Raw genomic sequence first — 16,163 nt, forward strand, 5'->3', positions numbered from 1 at the left:
ATGATGTACACTTGAAATTTATATAATTTTGTTAACCAATGTCATCAATAAATTGAATTGAAAACTAAAAAATAAAGACTTACTTGAAAGCTGTAAAAAAGTAATAACTTTAGACATAGAAAACTTGCAAAGATAGTATAGCACAACCTTCATCCATTTTCCCCTGATGTCAGCATCTTATATAACCACGGCACAATTATCAAAATTAAGAAACTACTACTAACACAATATTATTAATTAAGGTACAGACTTAATCTGGAGTTCATCAGTTTTCTCACCACTAACACTTTTCTCTATTCCAGAATCCAATCCGGGATCCCACGTTGCCTGAGTTGATACATCTCCCTAATCTGGGAGAGATTCCAAGCCTTTCCTTGCCTTTCATGACCTTAACACTCTTTTCTTTTTTCTCACTAAACTTTGTTTAAATGGGTCCAAAATTCTGTGACAGATTTTTGGTCAAGTTGTTTCCATTAAAAAGTACTGATTTTAAAAACTAATAACTTAAAAACTTTTAAAGAGTGTTATTTAAGTTATTGCGGAGAGTGTCTCTCACTGTACTTTGTCTGGTTTTTCCTCAAGAGGTGAATAAGGTTAGGCATTATTGGGAAGGACACCACAGAGACTCATCCCTTCTCGGTGCCTGACATGAGGGGCGTGTGATGTTGGTATGTCTTATTACTGCCGATATTAACCTTGATTGCTTGGGTAAAGTGATGTCCACCAGGTTTATCCACTACGAAGTTATCATTTTTCCCTTTGCCATTAAAAAATATGGAGGAGGGGATTACTTTGAGACTATGCACGTAACCTGTTTCTCCTCAAAGTTTTGCCCATGAGTTTTCGGGTTCACCATTGGCTCTTGCCCACAATTTTATTGTGGTGTTCTAATGTCAGTTTCAACCTATTTCTCTCATTCCTTCCACATTTATCAATTGTAAATCTTCTGTAATGAAGAGCTGCCACCTCTCCCTCTTGTATTTATTCAGTTATTTTATTTATATTAGTATGGACTCCTGAATACTTATTTTATTCTATGGATTACAATTCAATACTATTGCTATTTATTTTTGCCACTCCTTTTGCTCCAGTTTGGGTCACTGGCAGTTCTCTCAGGGTGGCTCTTTGCTTTTCCTAGGGCCCTATCTCTTAGCTTCTTGAGCACTTGCTTACCTTCTGGTACCACAAGATGCTTCAGACTCATCTTGTGATTTCCCTATCCCAGCCTGAGGATCCGCTATTTCTGCCAGAAGCCCTTGTCCCTTTTGTTGGAGAATGGTATTTAGAAACCAAGATCTGGGGACTAGGTATGCTCATTGTACTGTAGTGTCATGGATTCTAGGCCATCTCAGTGGACAGAACCTGTAAATAAATGTACTTGTACTAGCCCACATACACACACATGCCTACACTTATTCCTGTATTTATGTTTAAAAAAAAAATGAGTTCATATTGATGTCTCTGCTTCCAATTCTAAAGACCTGTCTTAGTATTTTTATCCAATATCTCCCCAAGGAGAGAGTCAAAAGAAATGAAAATGGCTAATGCATTCAAGTGGTTTCCAGCTATTGTCTAGGCAATGGATCAGCAAACGATAGCCAATTGCCTATTTTTTGTAAAATGCTTTTATTGGAAAAAAAGGTTTTTTGGAATACAGCCACAGCCATTACTTTAGGTATTGTCTGTGGCTGCTTTCCACTAGAACAGAATAATTGAGTAATTATAAGAGACGCTATGTGGGTCATAAAGCTGAAAATATTTCCTATCTGGTCTTTATAGAAAAGGGTTACAGATCCCTAGTCTAGGCTATGTTTCAAATTTTCATTTGGGAGATGGAATAGAAAGAATATAGGTTCAAATCTGATCCTTTATCCAACAATTACCAGCCATGTGGCTTTAGGCAAGCCACTGACCCTCTCTGCACCTGTTTCCTTCTTCTTTGCAGTGTTTTGGGGAAGACTAGAGACCATGTGAGTTACATTCTTGGCACATGATAGATATTCAACTAATGGTAGCTAGAATTACTTCTGCACGTTGGCTGTTTAGAATTTAGAATGGAATTTTACACAAAAATAACTTATTTTCAGTGGTTACAGTCCACAGAGTCCGTCTGGCCCATAGGGATGAGGATTTGACCACTGATCCTAAATTCAAATACTCACTGCCATCACTCGCTGTGGGACCTTGGGCAAGTAACAACATCTTTGAGCCTGTTCTCTCTCCATAAAAGGGTAATATCTTCATAGGCCATAAGAAGTTATGTCTATAAATGTCTTTATCCCCAACACTGTCTGGAAACCAAAGTTGGGATGGCCGCATCAAAAATAGAATCAGAATGTGTGAAAATACATGTTCCTGGCCCTAGCCAGGGATTCTGATACAGGAGGTTCAGAACAGGGTCCACACTAAGCATGTTTAGCAAACACCTGATGGGATTTTGTTGCAGTGCCAAGTCTGGGAACCAGAGTCAATCAGTAGTAAATGCCACACAACCCCCCTCTGTGACGTCGTGACAGCCCAACATCCTCATCAGGGTCCTGCCCTTTTCCTCTCACTCAGTGAAAGAGTTTCTGCAAGTGCTACAGGAAACCAAAATCCCCTTCTTCTGAGCCACTGCAATGTGTCCCTTCAGAGAGGATTAGGTTCTACTGGACTCTCAGAGCTAAGTACAATTCTTCAGGATTCAGAAGAAAATCTAATCTATTCCTTCAACAGCCTGCTTCTTTACAAAAAAAAAAAAAATATATATATATATATATATATGTATATATATATATGTATATATATATATATATATATATATACATATATATATATATATATATATATATATACATACTCTGTGAGCCTCTCCTCATTGTATTGGGTCAGTAAATACGAAACCAAGAAACAGGTGAAGTTATGGGGAGGGAAGAGGGGACGGGAAGATGACCAGGGACACTGGTAAGGAAGAGAACAAATTAAGGAAGTCAGAGGGGACCTGTCCCCACATCCCTGACCACCCTCAGCTGACCCTTTCACACACTGTCCTGTTTGGCAGTGGGACAAGGTAAGAAACAGAGACCGGAGCAGGTACAGAGCCTTCTAACCCATAGCTGTAACCCATAGTAGGTCTGCAGAATGAGAAACCCCAGGTGATGGGAGCTGAGATGGAGATTCTTGAGTCCTTTTGGATGTGAGGAGCACGCATTCCTGTGAGTCTGGCACATGCCATGCCTGAACATACTTAGACTAGTACCATAGCACAGACTCCCCTGTTCACTCTTACACACCAACAGAGACGAGAAAGAGACAGGTGTGTCCAGAAGCAGGGATACAATGGGGGCTGTCAGATTTAGTGGTACCAAAGGAACAGCTTTCAAAGTATCTTAACCCTTCATCTGCCAAGGCCTTTTTTTAAATTGAGGTGACATTCACATGACATAAAATTAACCCTTTTAAAGTACACATTTCAGTAGCATTTAATATATTCACAGTGTTGTATAATCACCACCTATGTTAAGTGCCAAACATTTTCATTACCCCAAAAGCAAACCTTATACCCATTAAGCACTCACTGCCCTGTTCCCTGTCTACCAATCTCTTGATTGGTGAGGGGTGGGTTTTCTCTATAATGAGATTTTATGTAGCCATCATTTGAAGAGCTTTCGCAAGCTTTGGGTTCAAAGTGCACAGGAACATTCCCTCTTCAGCCATTTGTGAGCAGCTTTCTGGTAAGGTCTAAAGAAAGTTTTCCTTTCTCCTGCCCTACCCAGGGCAGTGGGAACAATGCCAGACTCTTACACACACACACACACACACACACACACCCAGGCTGGTCAGTTCCTGTGGTCAATAACCACGAGAACAAGAGTGCACCTTAATTGCTCTGAAAGGAACTCTTCAGCACCCACAGCCTGAGTGACTCCCCGAAATGGGTCCAGACCGAGGTCAGCTGTTTTTTATTTATTTATTTTTTCACAGAGGTCAGTTCTTACCCGCTGCTTCTCTGGGTCCACATAACGAATGCCAAAGTAGTCCTTCTCCAGCAAGCTGTAGTAATTGCAGATGTGGTCAATGAGAAACTGTCCTTTGGTCTCCCTCTGCAAAGGAAGCACATTTAAGTTTCAGCCAGAGCTCACCTTATATATTCATGCCTCATCACCCCGACAGATCTGTGCTTAGAGGAATAGATTCGCTCACTCCAGTCCTGGGAGCAAAGGCTTCCAAACTCCTAACTATAATCCACAGTGAGCAATAAATTTTACACTGTAAGCTGTTACACACACACAGACACACACACACAGACACACACACACACACACACACAACCAAAGGAACACCAAAAAGAGGAGCAAAAGAGACACCAAACAAGACCCTGCATAAATGTCATGCACTCATATATGTTCTATTTTATTCTACTATAACCGGTTAATTTTTCTAATGCCATTTATGATTCAGAACACTGATTTCACAACTCAGTATCTAGGGGAGACCCATAGTTTGCAAACCCACACACAATTCCACACACAACGCATCTGATTGCATGCTCCAATTGCTCTCCAGGTATTCACTCATTCAGTCCTCACAATGATCCTAGGAGGAAGGTCCCTATTTTACATCTGAAGAAACTGAGGCACAGACAGGCTCAGTGGGTTGCCCAAGATCACACAACATATACAGAGCAAGGTAGGATTTGACCCAGGCCACCAGGCTGCAGAATCCGGGCTCCTAACATGCCATTTTGTCTCCCTGGAGCATGGGTGAGTCCACTACAGCTCTGCTAGAAGGCAGGATCTGGATGATATGGAAACACAATGAATGGCATCAGGCGGAACACCCTGACTCCACTCAGAAAAGGTGGAAAGCCTGCTATCTCAGGCCTCACAGCCACCATGTCATATCCATAAATCAACACAGGAAAGCATTGTGGGAGAACGGGGATAACTCAGAACTGGGATTCAAAGACCGCGCAGGGTGACCTGGGGCGAACTCCGCAGCAGTAAAATAAGTTGGTTGGGCTAGATAACTTCTGAGTTGGTTAGATTATTTTTCCTTCTAGAATTCTGAGTGAGAGATGTGTCAGCCAAATCTGATTAAGATAAATATCATTACAACAAAACCCTTTTAATAGCAAAGGCCCTTCCAAGCCCTCATCAGGATATTTGATAAGACAAATTTCTGCTTCAATCAAAGTCGCTGACAGACCCATGGAGTGTTTTAAGGATGGAATGTGACCTATAAAAATAAATGAAGAAATTGGAGACATTAAGTGAGCCACTCTTCCAAATCCACTAAAAGTAATTTTGGAAGGTCGGTTTGGTCTATCTTAACATGATTTTCTTTTCATTAGAAACTACTACTATCAGCTGGGGAAGTTTTGAAAAAGCCTGGGATACACTGCACTAAATGAAGCACTGGAACTTACAAGCCCATATTGTGATATGAAGCCTTGATTTTCCTGAAGTCACTTTTGAGTTTAATTTTGAGTGATCATTGAGCCTTTACCTCCTTTCTAAGAAGACCCACTTGATGTCGCTCAAAAGGGACAAAACATCAAAAAGAAATTTGTTTTTCAGTTTCTGTAATTGTTTTTAACCCAGGAGCCCCAAAATAACCAACTATATCTGACGAAAGCTAAATCCAATGCCCAGAATACAATCAATGGATTTTGTTCCTTTTTACGGATTTACACTGTAATCTAACTATCTTAAAGAGGCTGCTGCAGAACCAAATCACGGAACATAACACGTGAGTTCATCACTTTATGATTGGACTGCCAAGCTTTCTGCGGTAGAATTTAATCTGGTGGACTACCCCCACTACATACAAGACACACAAAATACATGAGTCAAGGCAATGCCTTGGAATGACATGGGATTGAGCAGACCTTGATTTTTCATGACAGCTACTATTAGCATTGTCTTCAATTTCATAGATCATTGTAGGAAGAAGGGAGAGGAACAGTACTCACCTCCCAGAATTGGCATCTGTGAGAGAAAAAGTAAAAGGAGAGACAAAGAGCTAGATTCTTTGGCTTAATTCCTCTTTCAGTTAATTGTTGATGATGAATATACTTCAACCCCCCAGGTCAGTGGCAAAGTTAAAACAATATATTTGTTTTAGAAAAACAAAGAAAAAGAGCGATAAAAATCAATTGGCTAACTCCGTCATGGCTTGTCATCATTGAAAATGTATGACAGATTTCAATCCCAACTTCCTAAAACTCTAAGCCAAGATATTTGATTACCTTTTAGATATTGGGTAAGTGAGGAAAAGAGTACCAACCCCCAAATACTTAATGTATTGTTATACACACAGGTTTAGAGCTTAAGTAGCTACCTTCGGGAATGAAGGTATGAATATAATCATGATAATTACTATTTATTAAACACTCACCAAGAACTGTGTTACATACTTTTTCATTTCATCTACTAACAACCCACTGAGGTCATTAATATTCTCTCCCATGTTACACTTTCTTCAAATGGGCCCAAAAATGCTAAGTTTGTTTGTAAGTGTGTCAAACCGTGGTCCAACACCTATGCCCAAGCTGTTGTAGGAACTCAATTTGCCCATCTGCTTCCCATCTCTATGTGGAGATGGAAGAAAACAACAATATGTGGATTTGGGAGCAGTATCAAGTGCCCCAGTTACGAGAATTTGGACACTGACAGGAACGAACACTGGGTTATCTACTGCAACACCAGGCATGCAGAGGGGCAGGTTTATAAAATACACACCACAGTATAGTAGATGTCATTGGCTAATTCCCCAGCATCCATATACCCCTTTGTCTTTCCTAATAGAACCCAGATTTTGTTCAGGTATGCACATGTATATACACACACAACAAATCCATACACACACACACACACACACACACACACACACACACACACACACACAGAGGAACATGTAAAGTTCATGAGCCTCAGGAAACCATAACCCACCCCTACCTCCAGGGCTCAAGCTTGGCTTGTATAAGGGTAACCCCACCCCTCTTGACTGTTGGTTCAGGAAAAGACACATGACCCAGGTCAGGCCAATGAGACATGAGAAGCAACTGACTGGTGTTTCTGGAATGGTTCGTGTTCATTCTTCTGAAAGAGCTACAGGAAGAGACTTTCTCTTCCCTCTGGACATTGTTATACAGAGGAATGAGGTCTGGAACTGCTGCAACCATCTTGAAACCCGCGTGAGGATGAAGCCGACACAGAGTGGAGCCAAAACATTTACAGGGAAATGGAATTTGTGTCTCCAGATTATCAGTCATGAAGTTCACCCTAAGTATGAACTTCCAGGGACGTCAACAGAATTCCTTGTTGTTTCAGCCAATACAAATTGGCTTTTCTGCTTGTGGCAGAAAATGTTCACTTAGAAATCAACGCCTCAGACAAAGTAGAATCATACAAAGAGGACAACAGTACTGGTGTGAAACACCATCACAGAGATTGTCGACTAATGAACCAGGGACCAGAGTCCATCTCGCAACAAATTCAATTTGGCCCAAACAGTGCTTTTGTATGCTTAAGCTGGGAGGCTACACAAAAACTCTGGATGCTGGCTGCTCTTGAAAAGCTAGAGGGTCTGGAAGCTCGACTACAGAGTCTGCTGGAACTCAGTAACAGCTGCCCCTTTTGTGGAAAATGAATCCTGCAGTCCACCACATTCCCACTCATCCTATCTTCCACGTCTTCTATTTCCCACCCCTCCCTGACCCCTGGAGAAATCTGAGTTTTCAACCCTGATCTGAGGGAAACTAGAGGCTTTCGAAAGGGTCCCTGGAAAGAGCTGTCCATGGAAGTGTTTGGGAGCATCCTCACAGCCAGGAAAAGTCCTCAGTGGACACAGCTTTGAGTTGAGCTGCCCTGTAAGGCCGCTGCACAGCCCTTGAAGTGCTAGGACCCGTAGGAGGAAGAAGGGCCCAACATGGACCAGAGATTTTAGGGAGGATCACTGAGATGAGGGGAGCACGCAATGGCCAGAAAAATCAAAAGTACAGACCCAGGATGCTGGGAACAGTTCATTCTGGGGTTGACACCGTGCCCCTAGGAACCTTCTCTGACAAATAGAAGTGGAACTGCCACTTTTGTGGTAAGAAAGGTTGTGAGGTTCTTGTTCAAAGGGCCTGGTTGCTTGGCACCTTATGCACGCAGGTGTTGCTCTAGAGAAGTGGTGGCCTCCACGAACGCACATCTGGGACAGAGCAGAATTGTCCATCTCTGCTGATTCTTCTACCTGAGAAGGAAGAATCCATTTCCACCTGGATACCCAGACACTGCAAAGGGGCTTCTAGAAAATTAGAAGGTCCTAAACAGCAACTGAATACTCAGTTTGCTGCCAGGAGTACATCTTCCAGGCACAGAGCACTGCATTTCTCACATGAATTAAGGGCCCTGATCCATTCACCTTCATAGGCAGATGAACAAAGAATAATAATGAGGAACCGGGAACTAAATAGTGCTGCTTCTATTGGGAAGGACAAGCATTTATTAATTTAAGAAAGATTATGACTTGACTGCACAGCATAAAAGTGCTCTCCGTTTCTATCTCTGCGAACAAAAATTCTAGCATATTTGTGTAAATTCATATATTTTGTTATAGTAGGCACCATAGCTTTAACCAAAACAAAGCATCTCTTTAGAAAGAAATTAGCTTTTATAATTGGATTTGAAGTAGCAAGTGATATATTGCTTTGTTAATTGTCCCTTCCCGATGCAGACAGTAACTGGTATTTGAATTTGGCTGTGGCATACATTCAAAAAATTGCATCATTCCTAAACAGTGAGGGAAGAAATAATATTAAAGCTGTTTAAAGGTGGAGAAATGTAAAGAAAAACAAGAATAGAGGGACCTCTAATGGTTGAATCTATGGTTCTCACACAGAAATTAAAAGTTTCTCTGACTAAGTAATATTCCATTGTATATATGTACCACATCTCTTTATCCAATCATCTATTGATAGACACTTAGGCTGTTTCCATACCTTGGCTATGGTAAATAATGAGTTGTGCTCTTCAAATGTTTTCAGGCGTATGAAAGATAAAAGCAAGATCTGGAGAAGCTGAAGTACCTAATTCTGAATACACATCTGTTATACAGTAATAATGAGCATATTATGCCTCAGTTGGGGGAAGAGAGAGATATGGCTATGACTGTAGCAGTGATCTAAAAAGCAGAAAATAACAACAAAGCAACCACCAAAACCAGACACTCAGGAAAATTAAAAAATTAACAGTTGCCCGAAACTGAGCATCTGGCTATGAAAATAAAGGCAAGATGCATGTGGCTGCCTAGCTCAGCCAGGCCCTTCGGTAAAGAATCAAAACCAAATGCCTGTCTCAAGTCCATGGTAGCCCCTACGCACTCGAGAAGACAGAAACACGCTGTCATCCTCATAGCAAGAGCCTTGTAGTATCAAGGGGAATATTAAAGGGCCCTAAGAAAGAAAGACAAATAAAGTTCATCCATGCAAAGAGGAAGCAGCCAGAATGGGTTAGCCACTCCATTGTCTGGATCCCCAGTGGGGTCTTATCAAGGAGTGCCATAGTTAAATAAGTGGGCAGGGTGGCTTGGAGTCAGTCAAGTTTCCTGCTCTTCATTTTTCTTCTGGGTGTTTTCCACCTTCAATGCCTCTCCTGTTTTCCGCAGCTTTCATTCTAAAAGACTGTGTGGACGTGCTCAGGCACAGGGTTATTTCTCTTCTGGCAGGCACACAGATCCAGCCCGATGCTTGGGAAATCCTATTTGATGTGTCAGTTCTTCTTAGCAATTTCTGCCACTGCCCAGTGCTCAAAAGGTTCCCCCCCATCTTTTTTCTTCTTCCTGTTTCAGGGTCAGCAGTGCCATTGCCAGGCTCAATTCTTAAAGGCATTCCCATATGAATAATTAAAAGAAAATTCAACTCCCATCCTTTCTAAAATTTCAACAAAGTGCTGTTTTGTTCTTGTGCCGAGGAAATCAATTAAGCACAGAACCCTTTCTTAGTCCTATCTATCTGTCGAGAGCCTTGGGCAGAAGGATCCTCCAATTTCTGAGAATCATCTGACAGGGCAGCTCTTGGCACATGCAAGATGTGAGATAAAGCAGCCAGAACAAGAGTTGTTGAATGGTCTATAAAGAAATTCAAAGTCACTTATAGCTAGGCTTTGCTCAGGTAGGGAAAAAACCCCCCTTAGCCTAAACCAATAAAAAATAAATAAATAAACAAGGACAAAGATGAATTTAAGAAAAGACTGTATGCATGTGGCCCTAATACATCCATGGGAGTCCACATGGCTCAGTCTTTGCATACCTTAGATATATTTAAGTATCCTCCAGGTGCTGTGAAATTTTTACCCCAAAATTCCCTCCCCAGTGTCAAACCCACTAGGCTTTCTCTTTTATCTCCCCATCCCCTACCTCTCCCCTACTCATAGGTTGGTAACCTCATTTACAGCAAGAAATCATCTTCCAAGAAAGAGGAGGGGGGAGAAACTGAGGGAGCGAAGGCAGAGAGTGGCTCGAACACAAGTGTGTGCTTAGAACTACAGAGGTAATGTAGTTTTAAAGGGCACTGTGCAGCGGCCCAACACATTTCAGTGTCATTTTTGGTGTAGTTTGCCAAAAGAAGCATTCCGACCAAGGTGAGAAGGCTGGGACTGGAATGGGCTGGGCAGGGAAAGAGGAGATCCCACCGAACAATAGGTTAGCCCCAGAAAGTCTTCCACTCTCTTGCATACACATGTCTAATATGACCACCCCACAGGAAGTCATAATTCAGTGTGATAAGTAATATGACAAAAGTCATTACCATAACAGGAATAACAGCTACCTACAAATTACTCACTCTTAACCAAGGGCCACTGCTAACAGCTGAACAGAGATTATGTCATTAACTCCTTCCAACAACCCTAGCACCAGCCACATTTGGGTGGATGACCTTCTAGGAATGTATTATTTCAACTCATCTCCATTCCTAATTCTTGCATTTTTCCCCCTCTCAAACTCTACTCCCTATTTTTGCAAAGGACCAAACCAGCGTGGTCCATAATTTCCACTCTGTGGAGGCATGATGTTTCACTTCAACAGTATCATTCTAGAATATTCTCATATCAGTAGTCAGGCCATTAGCTGGTTTGTAGCCCACACAGCCCCTGAAACAACCCTCTGTGTGCTGAGGGGATTCTTGCGCGCGCGCACACACACACACACACACACACACACACACAAGAATGATTTATCACAAATATTTAAAGACTGAAAGGCATAGGCTGTGTTCCCCAACTATCACACTCCCCCTTTCTTCAAGTGATCAGTCACAAAGGAGGATAAACATCTTAGTTATATTTACATCTCTTCTGACTACACAGAAACCCCAAGCCAAGGGTGTTTTCTTTCTTATGAAACTAAAAATATAGAGAATGATTGATGTGAATTTTAACAGCCATTATCAGCTATTATGAACCAGCTTTCTTCCTTAACTGTCTTCTGCCTTTTTTGTTACCTCTTTACAGTAGACAGGAGCTTCCTGAAGGAAAATATCAGATGCAACCTACCAGCTCTTTGCACCCACAGAACATTTTGGTCCATTGTTTAACAATGCACAATACAGAGCCTGATGGTACTGTATAAACACATAAGAATCCACAAAAAACACTCAAAAACAAGTATAAAAGTGAGGACTCCTTCAAGGAATCATTCTTAAGGAGGCATGAGAAGATATTCAAGACAACGTAAAATGGGAAAAAAATCAAGATGGAATGAAAGATTTTGGTAAAATTCCTATTTTTACACTGTGTGCATATTTATACAATTATATATACATAGAGACAAAGAAAAAAGGCTAAAAAGCTAAATATTGATGGTGGTATCTGTGGGAGATAAGAGGTTTTTAGTTTCTCTTTGCGCCTATTTGCATCTTCTAGCTTTCCTACAAATTACAAGCACTAGATTGGTTACCAGTGTACTACATTTCTTTCTGATCACTTTTTAATCACTGAGGTTTAATCACTGGTTTACTCTCTGATAACTTACCAACTCTCCTTCCATAGGGCAATGGCTAGAACTATGCTTAAGATTAACAAATCAGAATTCCAGTTATTATCATAATATCCAGAAGTCCTTCCTCCTTTTCCTCCAAGAAAAGCCACAGACCAGAGGCTGGGTACAGGGACGATGTGTGTGATCTGAAAGTCCCAGTACAGGCTGCGAGTTCCCTGCCTCTACCAACGAATGGCCCTGGGCAAGTTACCAACCTTTCTGACCTCTGGGTACTCAGGTATACAAGAGTAGGCTGGCCAGGATGACACTGAGAGACCATCCCCGACCTGAGCACAGGCAGACCTGGGTTTCCACACTATCTTCTCAGCAGAGGGTTGCCCCACACTGGCTAAGGCTCATGTTGATTTATTTGCATCTAAATGCACTCAGTGGAGACCCCTGAAAGTTGCATGCTGGGACAAGGAAAGGGAGCTCAGGGATAAGGAAAGATGATGTTGAAAGCAGCCATCACCCTTCCTCCAAGCCAATGCCTGCAATGGGGGAGGGACCACAGCTGACAGGTGTTTTTCTTTGTTTGTTTGTTTGCTTGCTTTTTTGTTAGTTTCAGGTGTATAAAACAATATAATAGTTAGACATTTATGATTTATACCCCTCACAAAGTGATAACTCCCCTCCCCCAATCTACTACCCCTCTGACATCGCATACAGCCGTTACATTTCCACTGTCTCTATTCTTTATGCTGTACTCCACTTCTTGTGACCATATATATATACACACACACACACACACACACACACACACATATATATACACATACATATATATATACATATGTGTGTGCATATATATATACATATATATGTGTGTGTGTGTGTGTATATATATATAGTTATAGTTGAGATTCATTATTATTCAGCTTCAGGGGTACAGCTTTTTAGTTTGACAAATTTGTTGGGCTGCATGATTCGCTCTTACTTACTGTCCTGACAAAAGTTTCTCCACTTGGTCACAGATTAAATCAAATAGTAACTTATGAGGTGGGGTTGGGGGAAATGGGTAAAGGTGGTGAAAGGGTACAAACTTCCAATTATAAGATAAATAAGTTCTGGGGATGTAATATACAGCATGGTGACTATAGTTCACACTGTATTATATATTTGAAAGCTGGTTAGAGGATATTTTTTAAGTTCTTACCACACAAAAAAAGTAACTGTGAGGTGATGGATATGTTAACTTTACTGTGATACCCATTTTACAATATGTATATCAAATCATTACACTGTATACGTTAAACTTACACCATGTTATATGTCAATTATAGCTCAACAAAGCTGGGGGGAGGCGGGTATAAATAAGGAAATATACCATAACTAGTCTCTAATGTAAGCCAGAAAAAAGTAACTTATATTTCATCTTACATAGTCAATTTCTCATCCTTTGCAGCAATTCCATCATATTCCATTCCCTACTCCTATTCCCCCCATACACGCACAGTCTGAGAAGTTAGTCATGATATTTACGCAAAATAGCCAGGATAAGGAATCAGAAAAATAGATAAATAGTATTACTTAGGAAATGCAAGCATCTTTAGATTGCCTAGAGCACAGAAAATAGTCCTTCTCTGCTTCTTCTGCCTCCAGTCCCAGAACACCCCAACTTTCCCTGCTTCCCTCTACCCACTCCTCCACCCCACACCTGCTAGTTCCTATGTCTTCCTAAGAAGGGCCTCCCAATATTTCCTCACCTTCTACATGGCCAAAGTTGGAAGATGAGAAGGGCAAAAGTCAGAGAGTGCCAGGCAAAGAATTCTCCATGATGAACTAATGTGTCTTGAAGGACTAGTCTGAAAGCCTTAACTCTGGGTCTAGCGCTCCACTGCACAGTTGACATGCATATGCTTTGTGCAAAAGAGGAGAACCAGTACCCCCAAAGATTCCACCTATGCCTCTTGGGAGGGAGGAAGGCCCCACAGTGAACAATCCTGGTTAATTTTAAAAATCTCAAGAAAGAAAGACGAGGTGGCTTTTTCTCCTGTGAGCCAAGGAGTCCTGGAGATAACCCTCCCAGATCAGAACACATCTTTCAACCCATGAGTGCTGCTCCCCAGTTATAGGCTACATCTCAGAAAGTGACTCCCTTGGCCAATGCACAATGAACAGGATGTCAAAGGGTCCTCTTTTGCTGTTCGTCAAGGTCAGCGAGGACACACTTCAGTGAAGAGCGCAGGCACATCTGGACATGTAAACTGTATATACCTGGTGTTCAAGCGGCTGAGTTTTATTTTGTGTGGTTATTATTTATTGTTTGGGCATGTTTGTTTGGGGGTTGTTGTTGTTTTTCTTTTGCTTCATTTTCCACATTTCCCTCCAGTTCATTTTATCACTCCACCATCATGGTTTCACTCATGACATTCTCCTGCACGAACAAAGCAGAGTTCCTCTCTAGCTACCAAAATTCTGTAACTGACGTGTTCACCTGCTCATGGCAGAGGAGGTGCTACAGGATCTGCCCCTACATTACAGCCCTCACGAACTACCCAGTAGGACACCTCTGTCCTCTGACCTCATCTGGAAATTGATAAAATACTGCCTGGGTTCTCTCTTATTATTGCCATGTATGACTGCATAACTCTTGTTTTATCACTTTTCTCAAGGGGTCTGCAGGCATGATGGTTAATTGTCTCTCTGCCAGGCTCCCAGACAGTAGCCCCATTAGAGATGGGCTGTTGAGTACAACCGCCATGAAGATGGCAGCAGAGGGAGCTTGAAAAGCACACAATATCCAGCCCCAAACAGGAAGCTGGATACATGGAGTTGAATGCCTGCTCCTGATTTTGCAAGTTACTGGTTGGAGAATGGGCCGGCGGCCTCACTCTTGCTGCCCTTGGCTTGCATTTTCCTTTCTAGCATTTTCCTCCATCCAATTGGCCACTCATTTATTAAGCTGCTAATTGCTCTCTGACTGTGGCTCTCTGCCTTGTCACTCAACCTCTGCCCTCTCCCAAGGGAAAAAACAAAACACTTAATCAGCACAGGGAAATCTCTACCAGCTTCTGCTCGTGTTGGTTCAGAAAGGGGGGGACGAGAACTTTCGTATCAGAATGTCAGACTCCTCAGAGTGGGCACGACACATGCTTGTATACAATTACAACCATCCAAATTTCTCAGTAAGAGCAAACATTTTTAGCACATATTATGTGCCCGGTACTGTGCTAATCCATTTACATGCATTAGCTCATTCAATCCTCACAAACACTGTGGTGGAATCACTGTTATTATCCCCCCCCCCCCCACACACACACACAGAGATAGGAAAACAGGCTCAAACAACATATATGAGCTGAACCCAAGACTCAAACTCTCTTCTATGCCTAACACTTCTGCTCTTTCCTCCCAAGTCACAGGTCCTCACATGCTGGGTGCACACTTTGAGAACAGCTCTTTTTCAGTAAGCTCTTCTGTTATCCAACCAACAAGTCTCTTGCACACTTTTCCTCAGTATTCACTGGACTAAGTGTGAAAGTGATGGACAGATACCTACCCCTCAATTTTCTATTGACAGCCTTCCCTTCAAGTTGGGACACCCCCAATCTTATTCTCACCACACAAGGGGCAAAACCGTCCCTGGGTATTACTGATTTTTCATCAGGTTCTTTCCTTTCACAAATGGAAGGACCAGAAAACCATAAAATTCTCTTTCTAAAAACAACAGACTTGCTCCCCTGTACCAGACAGAATAATGAGGCCAGCCCAGCCGAGAAGGGTAAGTTGCTTAGTAACTGGAATCACATATCCCTGTGCCCCAGAGGCAAATGGCACCTTTGCTGACCCCTCAGGGTGATTCAGAACTTGATTCTTAGTGACACAGCTCCTCGTTGGAATCCTTCAGCATATTTAGGGCAAGAGTGAAAATCCTCCTCTTCTCACCTTCCTCCAGGGTTGTAGCATCACCTGCCCAGTAGTGACCTGGCTAATTAAACAGTCAATTCCCATCATCTGTGTCTAAGGCTTCAGGCCATTTCCTCCCCCAGGCTTTTGACAAAGTCATTTTTGAGTAGGTAAGATGAGGCTAACCATAATAATTTCAGTTAATATATTACAGGTTCAGCTTTTTAATGCTAGCTTGTTCGCCCTGTGAAAATGTATTAATCCTCACCCCGAACTGACTTCCCTGAATATTTTACTGTGTAAATCAGTCT

At 41.8% G+C, this 16,163-nt stretch overlaps 1 protein-coding gene across 1 annotated transcript in view; it reads right to left on the reverse strand.

The window, feature by feature from the left end:
* FRMD3 (FERM domain containing 3) overlaps positions 1 to 16,163 on the reverse strand; it is a 249,854-nt gene that overhangs the window by 125,953 nt on the left and 107,738 nt on the right. The window contains exon 2 of the mRNA XM_033123926.1: positions 3,978 to 4,082. Coding sequence (XP_032979817.1) covers positions 3,978 to 4,082 — 105 coding nt within the window. The remainder of the gene's footprint in view (positions 1 to 3,977; positions 4,083 to 16,163) is intronic.

This window comes from Rhinolophus ferrumequinum, chromosome 12 (assembly GCF_004115265.2).
Source record: "Rhinolophus ferrumequinum isolate MPI-CBG mRhiFer1 chromosome 12, mRhiFer1_v1.p, whole genome shotgun sequence".
NCBI lineage: Eukaryota > Metazoa > Chordata > Mammalia > Chiroptera > Rhinolophidae > Rhinolophus > Rhinolophus ferrumequinum.